Genomic DNA, 24,004 nt, shown 5'->3' with positions numbered 1-24,004 from the left:
ATGGATAACCGGTAGACCATTAGAGTTATATAATGGATACCAAGAGAAGGGAAGCGCAGTCGAGGACGGAAGAAAACTAGGTGGAGTGTTGAAGTAAGGAAATTTGCAGGCGCAAGTTTGAATCAGCTTACGCAAGACACGGGTAATTGGAGGTCAGTGGGAGAGGCTTTCGTCCTGCAGTGGCCATAAAAATAGGCTCATGATGATGATCTCTCTGTTGAGCCTGATTATTCCATAAAAAGTCATTGTTAGGTTCTACATACAATGAAATTATGAACATCAAACAAGTAAAATTTTATTGGACAGGCATTTGTGCATGTGAATTAGTTATTTCAATAATTTCTGATGGTGTGCAATTTTATTGTTTAAACGTATTTCTAATGGACAGTGATTACATTTATACTTTTATTTTTCAGCAGCCTCAAGCTTGTTGTGTTAAAGTGTACACCTGATATGTACACCAAAGAAATGTTAGTTCATTAGATTTATCAAATAAAGCAAATGTTTTCGCTCATAATCCGCTCTTCCTGCAGTGCATGTGCTTGACTGCCGTAGTTCAGGCATTGATGTGACTAGAACCTTATTTCCTTGGACTTTTGAAGTAAAGCTTTCTTTGCCTGCTTTCCCTGGTTTCACGTGGCTTCCTGCAGGCTGCTGTTGGGTTAGTCGCTATCTCGGTGGGCATACTTGCCAATATAGCGCTTGTATGCGGCACACACAGCGTTTGCCATATACAAACGCTATGTGTGCCCAATGAAAGTAGCAGCAAATGAGCTGATATAACCCTTGTAAACTGACAAAGTATGCACACATCTGTGCATATATGACATGATTTAAGAGTGCAAAAAGCAGACACAAAAGGAAAGGGTAGACATGGGATGAGCTCTAGTGTCAGCAATTTATTCCACAACGTCGTCATGAAATATACATATGATATGCACATGCGCGGAGGTGTAAATAGAAACAAAAAATAAAGAATTTGACTATTTTATATACGCCTCGAGGACTAATATTTTTGCGTACCTAGAAACAGAAGGCCCCCTAACACAGTCCTCCCTCCTCTTTTTTATGTGAAATACTTCCAGTAACACGCAGGCTTGCTCATTGCAGCTTTTGCCAAATTCTTTATAGTGAAATTCTTTATTTTTTCTGTTTACATTACCACAACTGCACAATGCAATTATCCTGCAGACAATTTTCATGTTTATTAGATACTCCTGAAACTGTTAGAGCTGACTGCAATGCAATAGACGACTTAAAGCTTCCAGATTAAGTGATCATTTAAATGGGGCCATGAAACACTTTGTGAACATAGTAAAAAATGTTGCTGATCTGTCGTAAAGGCTGTTGGCAACATGTGAGCCAAGTATCGCTGCTTTGCATGCAGTCAGAAATTCAAAATCTTGTACCAAAAACAGCAAAAAATGGATTGCTCTCGCTTTCGCAATGTTGTCATGCAGCGTCATCGAAAGCAGCTGGACCCTCCCCAACACAATTGGCTGATTTCATGATTGAAAGAACAATCTCAGTAATACATAATTGCTAATATTGAATTAAATAAATGAAAAATATACATGTCTGAGATCTCGTAAACACAGAAAGATAATTTCATCTTTGCACTGTCTGTCTACGTGTGACCTAGGAGATAATAGTGCCACGGCCGCTGGATAAAAAAAAAACCTTTTTTTATCCAGCGGCCGTGATAGTGCCATGCTGCATAGCGTAGACTATGGCGGCCGCCATGAGGTGCCACGGTGAGCCCTTTCGCTGCTGAGACACTCAACTTTTGGGCAGGGCTTTGCCCTCTTGGCTTCTCTGTGTAGATTCCCGCTTCATAGCAAAGATGAAAAGAGAGATAAAGCCATGTATCGGTGCGATAAATCCACTAATACTTGAAGGATTCGAAGCGTCCTTTAATAGTGAGGCTATTTTATTAGTTAGCAAAGTGTTTCAGGGCTCCTTTAAGATGAACAGCAACACTGCCAGATGTACATTATACTTTTCTTCTTTTTAAAATTACTAATGATTACACATTTTAGAAATATGGTTAAAATGTGTGAGGTAATGATAGCACAGGTGATTCTCCATATCTGCTGCTGCATAATAGCCCTAAGATTGTATTCAATGTGTATACATCCACTGTATGAGTAACCATCTCATTGTGGTAGCTTATGTCACGCAGCAAATATGTGAATTACAGACAGGTCTGCAATGAACACTTGCATGTATACCATATATGATTATGTTGCAGTTAATTCAGTATCTGAATATTATTTTTTAATTACATTGAGAGAGGTCACTTTCGACATGAAACTTTCTTTCCTCTTGTTTTGATAGCACAAGTTCGTCAAAGGGCTCAATCACTTGAAATCTTTCTATGCAGCTAAGCATGCTCTATAAGCACTATCAAGCTAGTTGGTCTTGCATGCTAATTAAGAAAACTGTGCAAAAAAAGGATGACAAAAACTACCTCAATGTTTATCTCTTATCTGTATTGGTTTTCTAATTTAACCTCTTAACGCTATTGAAGTACAACAGGCAAGACCTGTTTTCGAGTGTAAAATGTTTATTAACCCCAGATACTGCAAATTTAATGAAGACATATGGATGATGAATCAGCATCATCCACTGAAGATATAACACACAGAAGGTACGATGCCTCATGCTCAGAAAATATTGTGTAGCACATCTACGTATACAAGTGCACAGGGTGAAGCGATTGCATTCTCGTGCATGCTATATAATGAAAATCGCCAGAAAAAAGACCATTGCATCTCTATCTCTCTCATGGGCAATTTTCTGTGTCAATGCACGAAAACCTAATAGCAACCAACACTGCAGTTCAACTGTGATTGTATATGTCACATACTTCAAAATTCGTCACGAACCCTTGCTGACACCAGAACTGAAATCTGGGCGAACAGGTCCCAATTCATACTGTTTGTTGTGCACAAAATACACGGATGATAGTGGTGTCGTCCTTTCCTTCCCCATATCGTCCGTGTGTTTTGTGCACAACCTACAGTATATATGACCCTAGCCTTTCCCGAATTACTAGACTTCTGCGTGCTTGAAGGGGCACGAAATGCATGACTGAAATTTGTTCATCGGCAAAAGGCTCTCTCATTTTGCTAAGTCTCTTGGTTACCAAACAATAGCGAGGGAATGTCTACGCATGCTACATCGATCGCCAATGCTGACGTGCACCACGTCATTTTCGAGCAATTGATCGTGCGCAGCGTTTCGACGTGGCATTCAAGCCCAAACAGGCATCCGGCTTTATCAGAAGAGGCAGTCACAACTAAAATTAGCCACAATCTACGACACATGGTGCAACACACGAATTCTCTCTGTCGGCACCATTCTGTCGGCGGCGCAGTGTCACCACGACTTTTCGATACCGCCAATCCATAGCAGGCGACCTGTGGTGCCTTTCGTGGATGCAGCGCAGTTCCTTCGAAGCTTGACTATTTCTTCGTAAGGAAAACGTTATTCGCACTCGCTGATAGTACACAACGCTACAGTAATCACAACACGACCACAAGGAACCACAACAATTTATTCATCGACATAAAGTTCCCCTATTTTGCAAATTCATTTGGAAATGTCTATGCAATCAAGATCGATCGTCAACGCCGGCGGGCAGCAATCCTGCGTTTTCGAGCTCATGAGCAGTGTCTCGACGTGGTGTCGAAGGCTAAACAGGCATCCGGCTTTATCGGAAGACGCAGTCACAACTGAAACTAGCAACAATCTACGACACATGTTGCAACACAAGAATTATCTCCGTCGGCACCATGCAGTCGGCGGCACAGTGTCACCACGACTCTTCGAAACCGCCAATCTATAGCAGGCGACATGTGGAGCAGTTTTGTGGATGCAGTGCAGTTCCTTTGAAGCTTCACTATTATCTACGTAAGGGAAACGTTATTCGCACTCACTGATACTACACAGTACACACCACAAGGCCACAATTAACCACAGCGATCAAAAGACCGTCTCGTGCGATCCCATCCCCTGCTGCGTTCACGCATGTGTAGGCGCCGACAGTAATTTCCGATTTTAAAACGCGGCATTACATAAAATACTCTATATATCTAGACATAGTATAGTTAACAACCGAACAATAATATTAGCATTTCATGTCTTGTATTAAACTGCTTTCTTTTTGGTGACGTCATTGCGTGGCAGCAGCGCACTCCACTTGGATTTCGCTTTTGCCACGCGCGTTCACCCAGCGCTTGCAAAAAAAATGGTGATACATCATCGAGGCGAGGCTAGAGAGGCTAGAAGGTTAGGCTAGTGTCATGAGCAGACGCCGCTGCCAGCCGCCATCGTGAAACCTGTTTCTATGACGGCGTAGGTGGCGCTCCGTGCTGTAGGCGAGTCGCAGTAGCCGCAGTCGCAGGCCTAAACGAGTGGAAGCGTGCATGCCGCTTAGTTAGGTGGTGAGTGAACGTATACCTTTCTCCTATGTTTCTGCTTCGCTCACTTCACTCCTGCTTCCCTGAGATACTTATTTTCAACGATTCAACAGTGTCGTGAATGTGATGTTTGCATCTTCCGGAAAATGCCTGCGAAGAAAGGCAGGACGTGTTTCGTGCCGCTGTGTAAAGGTGGATACAAGTCGTCTGCTGAAAAGGTTTCGCTGTTCCGTACTCCGACGGATGCTCGTCGTCAAGAAGAATGGGCGAGGAACATAAAACGAGAGGACAAAGTGCTGGACGAGACAAGTGTTGTGTGTTCCCGTCATTTTGATGATCGTTACATTCAAAGAACTTTCAAGCACGTCATTAATGGGCAGCTTGTTGAGATCGACCGTGACCGACCAGCGCTTAGTGAGGACGCCGTCCCCACGCTATTCCCCGACGCTCCCTCCTACATTTCCAAGTGTGTCCCGAAAAAGAGAAAAGAAAGGAATCTCGCACACAGCTACGCCCCAGCACCGAAACGCAGAGCTGGAAACAAAAACGTGGAAGACGGCGACCCTCAGGTACCCGGGAATGAAAGCGGCCCGGAGGCAAGATCGCATACGTTCAGTGACATTGCACTCCCTTCTGCGCTCTGCAACAGAGTTGTGCTGACAAATGACCCAGCAACGTTATGCTTTGGGTGGCACAGCAGCACTGGGTTAGACAACGTGCATGTCACTAAGCATCTTAAGCTCACGCCTTGCACAAAGGATGCTCGGGCTGAGCGGACGAGTGCGTACCGTTGCTCTGTGTTTTGCCGCAGCGTAAAGGTGGAAGAAGTGTAGGTTACGACAGTTGACGACGCTGTGGCGGCATTGACAAAGGCTGATAGCATGATACCTTGCCCAGGCTTTGAAATCCAACCAGTCCACCCAAAGCAGTGCGTTCAGTATGGTGGCAAGAACTTCGCAAAAAACTGCCTGGGCACCTCAACTGATGGTAAGCCATGTTTGCAGTGCAGGTACACCAAGAAGCTGGCACTAAATAGGTCATATCGGCTTAAGAAAAAACCTGGAATATCATGCAAACAGCGAAGTGCTAGGAAATCTCTTCAATTGCTGCGGGCCAGAAGAAAGCTGGCAAACGCTGAGAAAAGTGTTGCAGAGCTTCGAGTGACCAATGAATCCATTGCAAGCTCTGTCTTAGAGACAAAGATCAGCGGGCTTCCACCAAAACAGCGCCTTGCTGTGAAAACTTGCTTTGAAGCAGCCCGCAGGAAGTCAAGCCGTGGCATGCTGTATGACAAGCTGTGGATCTTGGAATGCATACTTATGCGTATGCAAAGCCCAAAGCTATATGAGCATGTCAGGCGGCACGAGATAATGGCACTGCCTAGCAAGACTTGCCTGGATAAGCATATGCCGAGGTTCAAAGGTGCATTTGGCTTCAATACTACTGTGCTTGCAGCTCTGCGGGAGAAGACTCTGAACATGGACAAGTTTAGTCTTCACGGTGGACTTGTGTTTGGCGAAATCAAGCTTTCAGAAAATATCAGTGTGAAACCCTCCGGCGAGCTCACTGGCTTTGTGGACCTTGGTCCATTTACGGAGGATAGCACGAGCACAGCAACAAGTGACCATGGCTTCGTCGTCATGTTCCAGCCATTTCAAGGTGGGTGATTCAAACCTAAAGGGTGCACTGTTCAAGCACTGCATATTTTTCACTAACTATTTTCTATGTTGCTCACCATACAATGCTTCATCTTCGCAGGAAAGTGGACACAAATACTTAGTGTATTTGCTGCCCGCGGAAATGTTAAGGCACCTGTGCTATCAAAAATTTTGCTGGAAGCCACTATCTTAGCTGAAAAGGCAGGACTCTTTGTCGAATTTTGGACCAGTGATGGTGCTTCGTGGAATCGCTCCCTCTGGAAGCTATTTGGCATCAAAGGTAGGCATTTCACTTAATAACAGCGTTTTATTCACTAACTTTCTTTAGCTATTAACAAGTTCCTAACCTCTGGCATTATTACCACACATTGCTTCTGTTATTCAAACTGCATTTTCATCATTCCCTCATTCCAGCCTCATCCCAGGAAATCAAGTGCAAGGTTCCCCATCTTGTGGACAAATCAAGAAGCCTTCATTTTGTTTCGGATTTTCCGCACATCATAAAATGCATACGTAATGCATTTGTTTCTAAGGGAGTTCAGATACCAAGTGGTAATGCACACGTTGGTATTATCAAAGAAGCGTGGAAATATGACAAGGACTCACTTACATTGAAAGTTATGCCACATTTAACTTTAGCTCATTTGCAGCCAAATGCATTTGACAAAATGCGTGTGCATTTAGCCTTTCAGCTATTCAGTGAAGAGGTTTTGAAAGGACTCTTTTTTTACAAGGACAAGTTGAGCAAAATCTTCCGTACTGCAGAAGCAACAGAGCAGTTTGTGAAGATGATAGAACATTTGATTTTTGTGATGACGTCTAGAGTACCATCCAAAGGGCTTCGAACGAAGTCGAAAAGCGCCGGCGCCTTAGAAGAATTTTTAACCTTTTTAGATGAATGGGAACAATATGCCGCTCAGCATGGGGGTGGGTTTCTTAGTGCAGGGACTGCCCTCGGACTTCGTGTGACACTGGCAAGTACACTGTCACTACTGAAATATGTAACATCCTCACTAAATTACAAATATCTGCTCAGAGCCAATTTGAGCCAGGACAAATTGGAGAACATATTTGGCATTGTGAGGCAATCATTTGGCTGCAATGATCACCCCTCCCCTGAGCATTTCTTGGTTATAGTGAATAATCTTGCATTTTATAACTTGGCAAAGACACCAAGAAATGGAAACTCGCCAGCTGAGACCATAAGTTCGTTTCTGCAGCCATCTGATGTGGGCAAAGAAAAGGCTGCACAAATAGCAAGCCTCATTGATCAGCTCTTAGATGAGGGTAACCTTACACACGCATCAGCCATGCTGGAAGAACACAGCAGCATACTTGACCACAAAGGCTGTGTCGAAAAGAAAAGTGACAGCAGGCTCATTTTCTATGTCGCTGGCTATGTTGTCAGGAAGCAACTTAAAAGATTCCCGTGCCCTGCATGTGCATCTACTATGGCTATTTTGCCTCTACAGGCTGATGCAAATGAGAACGCCTCGCTGACCAGGAACTTCGACCATGGGGCTTGTTGTACCCTTCAAAACGCCTTGAAGCTTTAATAATAAAGCTGGAGAATGCATTTACCGTGTTCTTTAGCAGAAATGAGCTGCACGCTGGAAGCATGGTCTCTTTTCTGCATTTCCTACAGGAGCATGAACTCCAAGAAGTTGGCTGCAGTGAACACGGGCGTGCAGTCACGAGAGATGTGATTAAGTTTTATGCCTTGACGAGGCTGCACTTTTTAACGAAGGCCATTAATAAGGACAAATCTTCACATCGCGAGAAGCAGAAGCTGCTCAAAATGAGGCGGTGCCAGTAATCACCTATAGCTGCAGCAGTGTGAATTCATGTCAATAAACATTTCACTCGTGTGTTTTGTTCCCTTAGTCATGCGATTTCATTACTGTGTCTTCGCGACCTAATTACCATTCATGGCGATGCCTTCCAAAGCTGATGCCGCATTTTCGGAGACACTTTCGCTCACTCGAGTTGTATTTTGTGTGTGTGTGCGTGCTGCGTGCGTGTGAGTTATCTTCAAGCAGAGTAATAAAAAATGAATACAGCGTTTATTAGCACAAAGTTGGCCCTATACTGTAAGTAGGAAGAGCTAAAAACTGACTGGTAGCTCCGGAATCGGCGTTCGCTTAATGCAGTAGCTTCGAAGATGCTCGACCGAGAATACCGCTGGTGAACGATGCCACTAACAGCGCAGAACATGTTTATCCTTGTATTGTGCTTTGTGCACTAGCCCAACGACGATCGCAGGCGTTATGGCAAAATGTGTTGCACGAGAAACGCATTGCAGACATTGCTCAAGTGGACTGAAGCGCGCGCGACACCCGTGATGATGATGATTTTTTGGCATCCCCTTTGAAACGGGACGGCGACAAATAGTCACCTAGCCTGCTTGATTTAATCAGGTATACTATACATGTTCCTTATGTAGCCTTTTTGTATACCTCTCATTATTATTTTTCTTTTTCAAAAGTTTACCTTGTGCCGCTGCCTATGATTTTAAGAGATCAGGTCTTATCCATCCTTTCCCTGCTTTTTTTCCACCAGTACTCCAATCGTCTCTTGCTGATCTCTACGGCTGATCTGTTTATGTTTCCTTCCTCTTTGAAAACAAGCGCTTCTGGGAGTTGCACGTTACCTACGGTTCTCGCTGGGTAGATCCCGTCGCATTCCATCAGGATGTGCTGAGTGGTTTCTGGATCTTTACTGCAGCATGCACATGTCTCATCTAGTTCCGAATATTTGTTCCGATATGTTTTCGTCCTTAGGCAACCGGCTCGAGCCTCAAATAGCAAGGCACTGCCCTTTGTGTTATCGTACAGATTTTCCCTTCGAATTTCTTTCTTCTCATTCTTGTAAATCTCCATTGTCCTTTTTGTTTCCATTCTTTGCATCCAATTCACGGTCTCTATTTCTCTCACTTTCTTTCTGATGACTCCTGGTTGTCTATTTGCAGTTTCGATTATCCTGTACTTGGTTGCCAACTTCCTTGACCTCTTCCTCCATTCTGTGTCTACGCTTTTCATGTAGAGATACTTGTGCACTTTAGCCGCCCATTTATTTTCATCCATGTTCCTTCAAAACTAATTTTGCTCTGTGCTTCTCTGACTTCAAAAGAGGCCCAACCCATGTCAACCTGCACTGCCTCATTTGTGGTATTACCGTGGGCTCCCAAAGCCAACCGGCCTACTGATCTTTGGTTAACTTCCAAAGCCGCCAATATATCTGATTTTAAGCATATAATGGCATTTGCGAATGTTAGCGCTGGCACCATTACTCCTTTCCAGATTCCACGCACCACCTCATACTTATTGAGGCCCCACAGTGCTCTGTATTTCATTATTGCTGCATTCCGCTTCCACTTTATTTTCACATTATTTTGGTGGTTGTTTGAGTAATTCTTTCCTTCGTTTATGTGCACGCCGAGGTACTTATATTGCTTCACTATGGGTAGTACTTGCTGTTGAATTGACACCACGAAGTTACTCGTGTGTTCATTAAAGATCATAATTCCTGATTTCTTTGTGCTAAACTTAAGGCCTAGATTTGTCGCTGCATTCCCACAGATATTCGCAAGTATCTGTAAATCTTTTTTATTGTCCGCTAGTAGCACAATGTCGTCTGCGTACATCAGTCCGGGGACCTTCTGTTGCACCATTTGTCCATTACGCATGTAGGATAAATCAAAACCTAATTCGCTGTTTTCCAGTCGTCTTTCTCTACCCTTGACGTAAAGCGTGAACAACAATGGTGACAGAGGGCATCCTTGCTTCAATCCTCGGTGAATTTCCACCATTTCGTTTCCTTTTCTACCTTCCCATACCACTTGTACTTGGTTGTCTCTATATATCTCCCTCAGCAGCTCCACGAAATCGTCATCTATGCCTTCGTATTGAAGAATATCCCACAATTCCCTATCTACGTTGTCATAAGCTCCTTTAATATCTAGAAATGCTATCCATAAAGGTCTTTTCTGAGCTACTGAAATCTCTATGCACTGAGTTAGTACAAACCTATTGTCTTCTAAGCGTCTGCCTGGCCTGAACCCATTCTGTAGTTCCCCCAATAAATCGTTTTTCTCCACCCACTTCGACAGTTCTAATTTTATGGCTTGCATTGCCATTCTATATATCACCGACGTTACTGTAACTGGCCTGTACGAGCTCGTCTTATCCTTATCTCCTTTGCCTTTGTAGATGAGATTCATCTTGCTTTCACGCCATCCAACGGGAATTTTCTTTGTTCTAATCACTTGCTCTATGGCATTAGTCAGCAGTGCCTTGCTTTTTGGACCGAGGTTTTTTATTAGCTGTATTGGGATTTCATCGGGTCCTGCTGCCGTGTTGTTAGGGACATTTTCTGCTGCCTTTTTCCAATAAAAGCTTTCTATGCTAAATTTTGATCTCTCTGGCCTCTCTGCTGTTGCTGGATCTGTTGTCTGAACTGTGCTTTTTCTCGTGCCGAAGTTATCCCTAATAACGTCTGTGATGTACCGCCAGCCATCTGCAGCGCCATCTGTGGACCGTCATTGTAAATAATTTCCTCAGCGCCGGCGCGTTCACAACACTAGTCAAACCTTCTAGCCTCTCTAGCGAGGCCCAGCCCCTGCACGGATTTGTTGTGAAAACAGTCACACCCAGGCACAGAGCGTGTTCCTAGTTCTTAGGGGCGTAAAACCAAATACCTAGACTGATAGCGTGTGGCTTAGCGCCTCGGCACTCGGCGAAAGAAAGTACCTAGAAACATGGTGCGCACGAGCGGCGCATGGCGGCGCCAGCAGCAGAGCGCTGGGCTTGGGCGCCAATAGAAACACGCCTCTGGATCGTCCTGTCGCTGCTGTCACCTCACTTCGGCTTCACGGGCGCGCAGTTCGGCGTCCTCACTCCACCTCTGACGCTTCGCTTCGGCCCGCTTCTGCCGCTTGGCCTCTGCCTCCCTCGCTCGATACTCGGGATCCTCAGGCCGGCCGCTTCTGTCACATCGCTCCACCTTTCTCGCACAATATTCCGAATCCTAGGCCTGTTTCTGGCGCATAACCTCTGCACGCCTAGCCTTTCTGTCCGCCTTCTCGGCTTCAAACTTACGAGTACGTTTGATCTATCCATGCTGCCGGAGTCTTTTGATGACAGTTCATAATGGTTTGACATGGATAGACAAGGAGCTAATCAGAGATAACGGCTTAGTATGATCCGAATGTCATGGATGGATGGATGGATGGATGCTATGAGCGTCCCCTTTGAAACGGGGTGGTGGGTTGCGCCACCAAGCTCTTTTTTATTATTTTGCCTAATGTCCTACCTTTATTTTTGAGAAACACACAAATACAAAGAATTCCAGGCATCAACCTTTTTGAACCATTACTGGGAACTGCTTCTGTACGTCTCCGTTGTTTGTGGTCTCCCTATTTTTCTGCCCCCTAACCTCCAACCGCCTCTTAATAATTTCTACAGCTGACATGTTTACTTTGCCCGTGCTATCTCTGAGCCCAAGGACTTCGAGGAGGTCAGAGGAGCCTAGACTTGCAGCTCGGTAGATTTCTTCCATTCCAATAAAACATGTTCCACCGTTTCTGTAGCTTTACCACAGCAAGCACACGCGGCTTCGTCCTTGGTGTACTTCGCTTTATAACTGCGCGTTATCCTGATCTTGCTTCGAAAAGTAAGGAGCTTCCCTTTGAGTTTTCATAAGCTGTTTCTTTCCTGATTTCCTTTGAGGTGGTTAGTCATAGCGGGTTTCTTTTCCATTGCCGCCACCCATAACCTTATCTCAGCCTCTTTCACTTCGCCTTTACCGTTCTCTGTTGCCGTGTTGCTGGCCATACCGGTCACATATTTGCTGGTAAGCTTCCTAGTTCTTTTCCTCCACTGTGAGTCAATGTTTTGCCTGTACAAATACCTGAACACTCTTGCACCCCATCTACTTTGTTAAATTTTCCTCAGTCGTTCTTCAAAATCAATTTTACTCTGAGCCTCCCTTGCTTCAAAATTTGTCCAGCCCATATCACCCTGCACAGCTTCATTAATAGTCTTCCCGTGGGCGCCCAACGCGAGGCGTCCCACTGACCTTTGATTGCTATCGAGTCCTGATTGTACCCCTGACTTCAAGCAAACAACCGCATTTCCAAATGTAAGCCCTGGAACCATTACACCTTTCCACATACCCCGGAGAACCTCGTGCCTATTGTATCCCCATAGTGCTCTGTGTTTCATTATGGCCGCATTTCTCTGTCCTTTTGCTGTTGTTTTCTCCTGTGTCTCCAGATATCTATCGCCTTCGTTTATCCATATACCAAGGTATTTGTATTCTCTTACCCGAGGTATTTCCTGGCCCTGAATCAACACTGTCTGTTCACTGTTTTCATTGAATACCATAACACCTGATTTATTAACGCTAAATTTTAATCCTAACTTCTCACATTCTTCTCCACAGATATCAGCCAGACGTTGCGTATCACTTTGCTTGTTAACAAGCAACACAATATCGTCCGCATAAAATAAACCTGGCAGCTGCTGCTCAACTATTTTGCCAGCTTGTTTGTATGAGAGGTTAAACCCGATATTGATGCCTTCTAGCAGTCTTTCCATCCCTACCACGTACATCATAAACAGCAGCGGGGATAAATGGCAACCCTGTCTCAGTCCCTTATTGATATCAACTTTATAATCGCTCGTCATCCCTTCCCATTCAACGCAAACAGTATTTTCTCGGTAAATCTCTCTCAACAGGTGAATACAGTCGTTGCCCATACCTTCCCCTTCTAGAATATTCCACAAAATGCTGCGATCTACGTTGTCATACGCTCCGGTAATGTCTAGAAAAGTCACATATAGCAGTCTCCTTTCTTTTCTGGATATTTCAATACACTGAGTAAGGACAAATAAGTTATCCAGCCACCTACCGATTCTGAAACCATTCTGAAGTTCTCCCAATATGCCATTATTCTCTGCCCATGCTTGCAGCTTCAATTTAATCACCTGCATTTCTAACCTCTATATTACCGATGTAATGGTCAGCGGTGGATAAGAGTGAATTTTATCTTTTTCCCCTTACCTTTTTAAATTAATTTTATCCTACTTTGTCTCTGTCTGTCTGGTATTCGCCTATGTTGTAAGCATTTTGCTACTGCTTTCAACAGAGCTTTCTTACTTTTTGGTCCTAGCTCATTAATCAGTCTAACGGGAACCTCGTCTAAACATGCGGCTGTGCGTTTAGTAATTTTCTCTTCAGCTTTCTTCCAGTTGAAATTACTCAGCACCAACTCCTTTTCCGTCCGGTTTTCGTTCATTCTCTCTTTTTCCTCAGAAACCACCTCGCCATTGCCTTGAAATCATTCGGCTGTTATTTTTCGAGCATACTTTAATGCTGCGTTCCCTTCCAGTTTATTTCAATCTTCGTCAAGGATATGTTGCTGTACTGTTCCCAACTTCCTGACGAATACGTTAATGTGGTTCCAAAATATTCTAGGTGCGGCCTTCTTTTTCTCACGCATTTCAGACAACCAACGTTCACTTTAACCTTTAATCTTTGCTTGAACTAATATTTACACCATGGTTTTTTCCCACGGTATATTTCCCATTTTCTGTCTATTTCATCCTGCGGCAGCTGTGAATTTTTTGCCTGTCTGTGTTCTCGTGATGCTTTCTTTCGTTCGTTGATCGCCTCCCGTATCTCCCTGTTCCACCAGCTTTTCGGCTTCCTTTTTCCTTTCCAACAAGCATGTTGCTTCTCTTTCCTCATTTCTTTCGTCATTACACTTACAAGCTCACCATATTCCCACTCCTTGCTTGGCCATTTGTAGAGTTCTTTCTCGACTATTGTGGCTATATTTGCTATTTGTTCATCTTTCAAATTTGGACTGGTCTTTCTTCATTCCTTGCTCTCTTTCCCAACTACATATCCCATTTTCAAAATGATGCGTTTATGGTCACTCCCTACGCTGCTATCCCCTTCCTCGTCAATGACCATTTCTTTCGACTTATCATAAATTCCTTGTGTCATCAGACAGTAATCGATGGTCGATTGTCTATTTCCGCCTTCCCATGTGAACTGGGCATCACATTTTGGCCCCGTGTTCACGATAACGAGGGCATGTTGCTCACAGAGATCTAGCATTATTCTCCCGTTGTTGTCGGTATAACCATCTAGATCCTGTATGTTGGCATTCGTGTCACCCAACAGAATAATTTTGCCCTCCATCCCAAAACTCTTAATATCCGCACTTAGGCATTTCACTAACTCATGATTCTTTTCTTTGCAATTTTTCCCTGTCCATAAATACCAAACTCCCTGCCAAGTTTTTTTCCCACTGACTGTGCCTGATAGCCAAAGATGCTCTTGACACTTTGAATATACTCTTTCCCACTTGGCCCCCTGATGTATGAGCATTTCAACTCCCCCTCCCTTTCTTTCTGATTTGGTTCGGTTGCACCCTTCCCAAACGTAATTCTCAATCATTGGTTTCTCTTCTAAGTGTCTAAGGTGCGTTTCTGTAAACGCGTGCACACCCATTTGTTCTCTATTTAACTGCTCCTCAATCTCTAACCACTTTTCTTTTCTTCGACCGCCCTGCACGTTTATATAACCTATTGCACAGCAAGCTCTTTTCTTTCTCCTTTTTCTCCTGTTACCGGTGCTGTTATAGGTTAGAGAAAAGCTCGTAGTAGTAAGCCAAGCTGCCACTGAACGTAATTATTGCGGTTGACTGCACGAATAATTTACTTCTTTTGTTACTCTCAATTCTTGCATGCATCACCCTTTTGCCTGCTACCCGTGCGAATAATCTTGTTTTCGTTTTCTCCTTGCCTGGGTGACTTCATTTTGTGCGTTTCTATGCATGCACAGTTCCCACATTACCGTTCCCGAACTCTAGCACTGGAACTAGACTGCGCTGATGCCGTTCGACACATGATTTTTGCATTATCTTGCTGCACCTTGTCATGCCTGGCGGTCCCTCGGGACAAAGGATGCTTCACCGGCAGACATGCAGCTGGGAAGTGCTGTTCACGCTTCGTTTTCTCAAGGCCAAGGAGCTGGCGACTACTTCAGCGTCGGCGAATGAATGAGCAATTAGGTCTCGTGTGCCTCCGGTTGTTCGACCGCCCAGAGCTGATGGGCGAGACGAGTTCTGGGACCCCAGGCTCCAATGAGTCATCAGCCTCGTGCGGCGCTCAAGCGACAACGTCGCTTTTGGGGTGTTTCCGGGAAGCACCAGCGCCCGCCCAGACTACGACAGGACCCAGTGCCGACAATGACGCTGCGGCTCAGGGGTGCTGCGGCTCAGGGCCGTTGGGCTGAGTGTCAACACCTGAAGTATTTCTTACACCGTGTTCACAAGTTAACACCTGTTGCATGGTGTGCGGAGGCGATCAGGTGACACTGAAGGCGTAGCCCGGCGGGCAACGGTGCCACATTATGGGCGGGATCTTATGGACTGATCGAAGATTGTGATTGGCCTAAAAGAACTACAGTGAACTCCCTCAACGAGTGAAAGGGGGAAATTAGCTGCATTAAAAAGCGGCACTTGTGTTGTGAGGGTCGCTCGGACATGCAACGACTTAACACGTAGTAAGCTCGGATCACCATGGAGACCTTGTTTTAAAATACATATGTACACCCCAGTGGCGCACCGACGGGGGGGGGGGTTCGGGGGTTGTAACCCCCCCCCCCCTCTGAGGCCGACTTAATCCCCCTCTTTTGTTTCTTTTCTTTCCTTGCGCATTTCAGTACTGCAACTAAGATGTAAGACGCGCAATCGTCTGCACACTCACAAAAAGCAAATTTTTCGACAATTTCCCGTGAAGAAATTGAAATTACTGCTATATAGTGTGAGGTGCCTCCGAGACTCCCACGTCCACTTCGCCAGTCGCCCGACAGATGGCAACACCTGTCTGGCGTTCTCCCCTGCTTTCCCGCCTTTAGCTTGGAGAGCAGAGCTGAGAGAGAGTCTGCCCTGCTGCCATGTAGGACTGTTGTGTTGCGTCGCGCTGGCGCGCGTTAGCCCTTGTATTGTTCTGTATGCCTTGCCAACATTAATAAAGACGTCGACCGGCGTCGACGTTACTGCCTTCATGCCCAGCCTCAAGCATCTCGCCCCAGCCTCGCCCTCACATTTGGCGCAGTCGACAAAGAGTCTCGCCTCGCCGTTCGCTCACGCCGTGCCGCCGCTCCCGCCAAGCCCGCTTAGTAGCCGCCATTGTCTACCTCCCTGCTCACGCCAAGTAAGCGCCATGCCGGGATTGAATTGGGCCGAAGTCGACGCTGCCACCGTCGCATGCTTCAGCACTGAGTTTCTGCAATCCGAGCTCATTCGCCGCGGAATCGACGCTACCGGGTCAAGAGACGACCTGATTCAACGTTTGACAGCGTGCCTGGAGGAAGCTCGTGCAGCGATTCCGAAAGCACCGAGACCGGCCTCAGCGCCAGTCCCCTCGACCAGAGTGCAGTTTCATGCCTCGCTCCTGACTCCGACGGTTTGTCAAGCAATACCAGATGCAACCTCGCAAGTGTATGCGCCCGCCTCGTACGTCCCACCGCCACAGTGGTCCTACCCCACGCCGCCGCTCGTTTGCGACGCCACAGCCATGCCAGCGCATGAAGTTTTTTCGCCGCCACAGGAACCGCAGCCTTTTGTAACAACACCCAGCTTTGTAACGGCTCCACGGTACCCCCAGCCACCATTTGGAACGCCATTTTCGCCAATGTCACCGCAGTACCAGGCCCCTTCCTTGCCACAGCTACAAGTGACAACCATGCCCGACGTATCGTCTACACTGCCATTGTTCGAGAACTGCCACAAGCAAAGTGCGCGTTTGTGGATTCAGGAGATTCAACGAACGCAGCAGCTCACTTCGTGGTCGCCAGAAACAACCCGCCTCATCGCCGCAAGCAAGTTGAGAGGCACTGCGAAAAACTGGCACCTGACTCTTGGCGCGCATTTCCCGACTAGGGATACGTGGCGTAAAGCTTTCCTGGACGCATTCGCCGACGAGCTGACTCTACTGCAATGGCAGCAGCAAATTATGTCCCATGTACAGTCCAGCTCTCAGTCACTTCGAGACTATGCCTATGCAAAGCTTCGAGTAATCGAGAAATGTCCAGCGCCACTGACGGAGCCTCAGAAGGTGGAATATCTCCTGCACGGCATTCAGTGCGCGGGAACCGCAACAAGCATAGTAGCGCAACGCCCATCATCAATAACCAGCTTCATTGATATATGCACCCAGCTTGACAGGGCAATGCAACATATGCAGATCGCAAGCAACCGGGCTGATCGTCCTGAGCAGACTCTTCGCAGTCAAAATAACGGGACTACGCCTTCCAGACAAGTCTCTTCTGCGTCGTTAATGCCTTCAACGACACCTCCAACAGTCAGCAGTTTCAAGAAAAGCCGTGTGCCCCCGTCTCGCCCTGCCAGTCCTCCACATAGCCGTCGCATAGCAGATCTACCGCCTGCTGAACAGGAAGCTCAGTACTCGGCTCTGTCACAGCGTTATGGTGTCCCTGCATTTCGCCCAGGACAGTCATTGAGCGAAGCTGTTTGCTTCAAGTGTCATGAAAAGGGCCACCTAGCATCAAAGTGCCCAACAAAGCAAGAGACTGTCACACAGCAGCCAGCCACAGCTTCAACATCACTTCATGCAGCAGCCCCTGCATTGCACACAAGCTCTTTGGGCGACGTCCATGGCTCCCATCTGGAGTGTTCCTTCTTTACAGCTGACATTGCACTCTTGGGCCCCTACGACGCCTTCCCGGACACAGGGTCCAAGATAACTATAGTGACCAAGTCTGCCATCAAGAATCTTCCACTGATGCCCTGGACACGCGAGCCCCTAACGGTTGTTGGTGGATCAAGTGTGCATCCCGAAGGCACGGTCTGCCTGAAAATTACAGTGGGCCCCATAACAGCTCTAGTGGAAGCCGCTGTCATCAGCAATAATGTCTTGCCAGTTATACTGGGTGAAGATTGGTTTCGTGCCAGCAATACAAGACTTGTATTCGAGCCTCCAAATCCAGCTGAAATCCACCATCTGGCCTCTGGTACAGTCATTCATGCACACCAGAAGCTGTATCCACGTGCCTCATGCGCAGTAATTCCTCGGCAGTCTTTCCTAGCACAATGTACTGAAGTGCCATGTTCAGGCGGTCTCCAAGAAGCACCTCTCCCAGGAATGCAGCCCCTTTGGAAGCCTTTGTGCAAAAGCCAGCCAGAACAAGCCACTGTTGCACCAGAAGGTACAGTAGCCATAACGATTCATCCTGATCGTCCTCCCGCTTTTGTGGCAAAGGACTTATCAGAGATGCAGCAAGTAGCTCTATCTACGACCCTTTCAGATCATCTCACATTTGCTCGTGATGAGGAGGACATCAGCCATTTCCAAGGTGTGGAACATTGCATAGACTTAGTGCCCGATGCCGTGCCGTACAGCCGAAGTCCGTGTCGACTTGCCTGTCTTTTTGCATTGCTAGTGCTGTACTTTTTCTTTTTCTTCTCTAGTTGTGTGAGCAGCAACGGCTCATTATTATCTGTCCTCCGCAAGGCCTCCCCAGAAAATCGGCCATCATGGGTAACTAAGTTAGAGGAAGCAGCATTCGCTGTAAGTACCACACTCAATACAAGCACTGGCTTCAGTCCATTTGAGCTACTCTACGGGTACATCCCAAGGCTACCAGCGGAACGCTACCGGCCAGTGAGCAACTCCTCGCTCACAGAGCGTCTTCTGGATGTCCAAGCACATCGTACTGAGGCCATGGCTAACTGCGAAGACGCTCAAGATCGCAGGAAGCTCATCTATGACAGAATGCATCGTCCGCATACATTCAGTGTTGATTTTGTGTGGGTCCGTCGCCAACAACCTGTGCTTCAAGGGCTTGAGAAACTGTCCCCTCGCTTCAGAGACATCTACCGCCTAGCAGAACGTCTTACGCCTGCCACATTTAGGGCCATCCAGGTTTCAAGTCCATCCACCAGGCACTCTGCTCAGCCAAGAACAGTGCACGTTTCACAACTGAAACGTTATGTGCCGCCACTGCCTGTGAAGTACCTGGAAGACACAGCATCAACTTTGTCTTCGTCCTCTGAACAAGATTCGCCCTCGTGCCCTCAGCAGTGCGAACCGTCCAGCCTGCAGCAATCAACCAGCAGTGTGTCACGTAGCTCAGAAACTGCATCTGCTTTGCCACTGAACGCTCAGTGCCCAGTCAGACAGCGTAGACCGCCCACCCATCTTCAGGACTATGAAGTGGACTTTTGAAAGTGCTGTGCTTGTGCCTGTTGCAATTTCTTTAGAGTTTGTCATCGCAATTTTGACTTTAATCCATGTAAAACATTTATTGCCTTGCCTCGTCTGTTGCTATTTGCCTGTCATATGCCTCTGTTTTCCTGCCTCGCCATTCTTGCCTAGTATTGCCATACATTGCCTGTTGTCCATGTCTATCTAGCATTTTCTCCCCTTTGCCGAGCCTTAGTTGACCAATGTAATCAGAGGACTTTGATCATAAAAGTGGGGCCGGATGTGAGGTGCCTCCGAGACTCCCACGTCCACTTCGCCAGTCGCCCGACAGATGGCAACACCTGTCTGGCATTCTCCCCTGCTTTCCCGCCTTTAGCTTGGAGAGCAGAGCTGAGAGAGAGTCTGCCCTGCTGCCATGTAGGACTGTTGTGTTGCGTCGCGCTGGCGCGCGTTAGCCCTTGTATTGTTCTGTATGCCTTGCCAACATTAATAAAGACGTCAACCTGCGTCGACGTTACTGCCTTCATGCCCAGCCTCAAGCATCTCGCCCCAGCCTCGCCCTCACAATAGATGGTATTGGCAAACTGTCAACCCCCCTGGCAGACATCCTGGGTACGCTACTGGTACACCCGTGAGCAAAATTATACGGACCAGAGGGTCGCCGAAAAAACTGAATATCTTCGCAATTAACAAGCACAAACTTGAATTGCAGAGTATACTGAAAAGTTTGCAATGCCAAGTTTGGACTGCAGTCCTCAATTTCCAGTTGCGTTCACAGCTAGAGGAAAAAATCGGCTTTATAGCTCAACCCCTGGTCCGTATACTTTTGCTCACGGGTGTACATATGTATGATACATATGTATATAAAACACTTTTCTCAACTCTCTGGGTATCTCCTTTCCCGGCACGACACCACCCATGGAACCTTCGTGGCCACTCGGACCCTCAGACTTCGCAACACCCTGCACTAAGACAACGCTTAAAGATGGGTAGGTTCTATGCAGTACCACAGCATTGAAGTTAAATAGGCTGCAAGTGTCTTGTGTACAAACTGAACGCAAAACAACTCTAGCGCGTAGCAGACACCCCTCGCTTCCCGAGCGCAGAAAGCCCACGGGTCCGGCACAGCAGTTTCCCGCAAAAGCCTCACGCAGAAGCCGGTGCTTTGGGCACTCTCTCAGTATTCTAGGTCACTCCATAGTTTTGTCGACGCGGCAGATTTTCGCACGTGATCTTTCATGCCACGTCACGCCAACTGCAGCGCCAGTCATTCCAGTGGTGGAGCTCCCTCCCACATCGCAGACGTTCAGATTCAGGCATTGAGTCGCACTCGTTAAAGCGTAGCAGTAATATGCGCTTCTTCCTACTCCAAACCTCCCCCCCCCCCCCCCCCGTGTTCAGATAGTTTCTGCACTTCGAAGCAGCAGCGTGTGCCAACATGTAACCAACATTTAACCCAACTTTCATAAGTTCTCATTCGTTTCAGCAGTTGTTATAGATGTATAATGACGGCTAACAGTAATACTTACAAATCTGGGGAACACCAGTATACGTACTAGGTATTAATACGACAACACCACTGGCATATGAAGGACTGACACAGTGCCGCACCGACGGGGGGAGGGGGGGTTCGGGTGTTGTAACCTCCCCCTGAGGCAGAGTTACCCCCCCACGCGTCCAGCCCCACCAATCCAACGTGTACCGTCAGTGCTCTGTTCACATTGTCATTACAATTTAGGAGGTGGCTTGAGGTCGAATTTTCTTGAATAACAAAAACACTCCATCACTGTCTTGTATTGTTCATTCCCTTTTAAATTTCTTTGAGTAAAGCACTGAAAAAATAAACATTGTCATCATCCTTGGTGTCATTATATTATTATAATTATTAGGCATTTTATTTGCTTTTGGATTCCTCTGGCTAAAGCAAGGTAATTGCATAATATGCAAAGTGCTTGCTTACCCCCTCCTCTCCACCACAAAAATTCAACCCCCCTTGACAGAGATCCTGGGTGCGCTACAGGACATCATGACATGTACCCTTCCGTGGTGTGCCACGACCTTGATCACTCTCAGCAAATGAATCACTTGATGAGAATTAGTACGCTGCTTAGATTTCGCACTGCATAAGTTGAAATACTAAAATATGTTCCACCATTTCGAATTTGAAGACAAGGTCTTCTTAGCTGACATCTCACGGGTTTGGCTCATCTCGGATTTAGATATCTTGTAACCACTTCCAGAAAAAAAAGGGCCCTTTGTCCTCGAAAGCGTTGTAGCGAGTCGCAAGATGTATCAAAGTGTAGGTCTCAACGAGACAAAGAAGTGAGAATTAGTTGCAGAGTAGGTAAAATTAACGGCATGGGTGTAATTAACGCCAATATAGTCAAAACTGAAGCACATTGCACTATAGTTCTGTAAAGCATGCACTGCCGTAGATACACACATGTTGAAGTAAAGCAGCCGTACCGCACACTTATGGGGAATGAAGTGAGGTGTTTTTCTATTGGTGCTTACTAAAATCTTTCCTTGCTTTTTTTGTGCCGGATTATACCTTTCTCATCGTGCCTTACAGCAGTCTATCTTCAAAATAACATCACTGATTTTCCTTGGGGAGCAGTAGGGGCGGTATGTATGTTTTAAAACATTGATCGTTATGGCAGATTGGCAGCAAAGCTTAATGCACCTATATATTAGGTGAAGCTTACACAATGAACTTGCGCTGCCTTTTATTGTTCCAATGTCTCAATTTTTGATGTTTTTTTGTATGTGTTTGATTCTGAACATCGTACTCTGTTCAGCATTCATATTATAGGGATGCAAGTTCTGTAATTCTGTGACTGTGGGGTTGAGGATTACATAGCAAAAACGAGAATTACGATATGGCTTGCTCTAACTCGATCTTGGTTTCAATGGATGACTGTACCCTACGATTGTTTGAAATATAGAATTGTGTGTGAAGATATGAATGCCTGAATGAAATATGCTCGCTATTTTCCTGTAGAGAAAGCTTCTTTCTGCTGATCATTCTACAAGTTGTAACGTTTCCGAGGTGTGTTGCACAACTTCTCGGGCTGACCTGTCCCACATACAAGCGTCATTGTTTCTGCGGGCTGGTGTTGTAGATGTATTGAAAAAAAAAAATTTTAATAAAATTTAATAAATCACAGTCAATCTATACTACTAGAGGAGCACTGACATTACATTTCAGATTTATTATTTCCCATAAAATAAGGTCATCGACCTTGAAGTCATATGGTAAGCCTCAGAGCGCCCTAAATTATACTATTACAGCATTAGTACAAAAGCATTCAGGCTTAGTTTCTCAAGAGGTGGAGTATATGACAGTCTGGTAACTGCACTCACAATTAAAAAGTAACGCAATGACCATGCTGCCGAACCCTGCCCATTACGCATCGCCCCCTTTAAAGGGGTACTAAAGACAGAAAGCTGACTTAAGCCGTATGGTAAATTGCCCATTTGCAACAGCCCCCCCCCCCAAAAAAAAATCTTGGATACGTTTGTTTAAAATTCATCGCGGGCATGGTGCTGTGGATGTCCTCAGCAAATCTCATAAAAAGCTAGGATGTTCGCTTATTCCAGGAATATCCACGGAATTTTTACAGCGAAGCTCTACCTCCCATTGCATTTGCCGTGTTCGTGGGCAAAAATGTGGGCCAATCCCAAAGTTTGTGCAATATCAGGCTGACCCGCGGCGGATATCAAGTAGGCTTGAAGCACTCGCCTCTAATAATAAATGCAATAACTGAAGATTTCCATCTTGTTTTCATGTTTGTCGGTCAGAAATAAAAGAAAAGTGTATGTGGGCCGATCCCAGAGCATCTCTTTAATACTTGTGAGGCGGCCATCCACGCGAGTTTCTTGTTTTTATAGTCTTTGATGAAACCGTTGCCTCTTTCTTCGTTTTCGTTTGTAAAATGCAGTGATACACCATCACGTCACGCCACTCCCTGCACCTGTGCAAAGCTGCTGCTCCTGCTGATGACCCAGTGGTACCTGAACTTCACGCGCGCCCTGCTCTCTATATTGCGCTTGCAAGAAAAAATAAAGTGCAATTAGGGACTTTCAGCGGTGGCACCCAGCACAGGCTACAAGCCCCAGTGCCCCATTCATAATGGACCCCATTTACATGTGAGAGCCCCCTCTACTGACTGTGCGACACGGATAAATAAGTTGCATGCGATAACGTTAAATACATTGGCATGCGAAAGCAAACAAGCCCGGGCTTAAAGTCTCCCTTCAGTAAAGGGGGGGCCCTCATATGGTCGTGACCTGTATCGTGTACATACACACACAGGCTCACATATATATATATATATATTGTGAGAACGCTGACGTGAATAGTGGATAGGAGCCAACCATGGACAAAGAGGATGGACACGCGAGCAGCGGTGCGAAGAAGGCGCGAGCTGCGGCTGAGCGCCCTTGGGCGTGGCTGGCTGAGACTGGAGCTGTGACCGTAGACCGTGGGACCAAGGCGTGTTCCCACAATATATATATATACATATATATATACATATATGGCTTTCATATGGCTATATGGCTTTCATTAATTATGAAAAAGCATTTGATTCAGTAGAGATACCAGCAGTCATAGAGGCATTGCGTAATCAAGGAGTACAGGAGGCATACGTGAATATCTTCGCAAATAAATACAAGGATT

The 24,004-nt window shown here is 46.1% G+C and overlaps 2 protein-coding genes across 2 annotated transcripts; both read left to right on the top strand.

Annotated features, from left to right (window-relative positions):
• Positions 1-4,280: 4,280 nt before the first annotated feature.
• LOC119437450 (uncharacterized) lies at positions 4,281-6,418 on the top strand. The gene is made up of 2 exons (XM_037704475.2): positions 4,281-6,083; positions 6,183-6,418. Exons 1-2 carry the CDS (start codon positions 5,306-5,308, stop codon positions 6,377-6,379), a joined length of 975 nt encoding a protein of 324 aa, XP_037560403.2. The 5' UTR covers positions 4,281-5,305; the 3' UTR covers positions 6,380-6,418.
• A 284-nt stretch (positions 6,419-6,702) lies between these two features.
• LOC125942408 (uncharacterized) lies at positions 6,703-7,638 on the top strand. The gene has a single exon (XM_049660562.1). The coding sequence runs from the start codon at positions 6,703-6,705 to the stop codon at positions 7,636-7,638; it is 936 nt and encodes a 311-aa protein (XP_049516519.1).
• The last annotated feature ends 16,366 nt before the right edge of the window (positions 7,639-24,004 follow it).

This window comes from Dermacentor silvarum, chromosome 1 (genome assembly GCF_013339745.2).
Source record: "Dermacentor silvarum isolate Dsil-2018 chromosome 1, BIME_Dsil_1.4, whole genome shotgun sequence".
Lineage (NCBI taxonomy): Eukaryota > Metazoa > Arthropoda > Arachnida > Ixodida > Ixodidae > Dermacentor > Dermacentor silvarum.
The sequence above is the reverse complement of the archived record's forward strand: the minus strand, read 5'-3'. Positions and strand labels throughout refer to the sequence as shown.

Excerpts from the sequence above, each read along its gene's own strand:
- LOC125942408 (XM_049660562.1), top strand. The coding sequence starts at position 6,703 with ATGCCACATTTAACTTTAGCTCATTTGCAGCCAAATGCATTTGACAAA.
- LOC119437450 (XM_037704475.2), top strand. The coding sequence starts at position 5,306 with ATGATACCTTGCCCAGGCTTTGAAATCCAACCAGTCCACCCAAAGCAG. Across the intron at positions 6,084-6,182 it reads CATGTTCCAGCCATTTCAAG|GAAAGTGGACACAAATACTT; the intron begins GTGGGTGATTCA and ends TCATCTTCGCAG.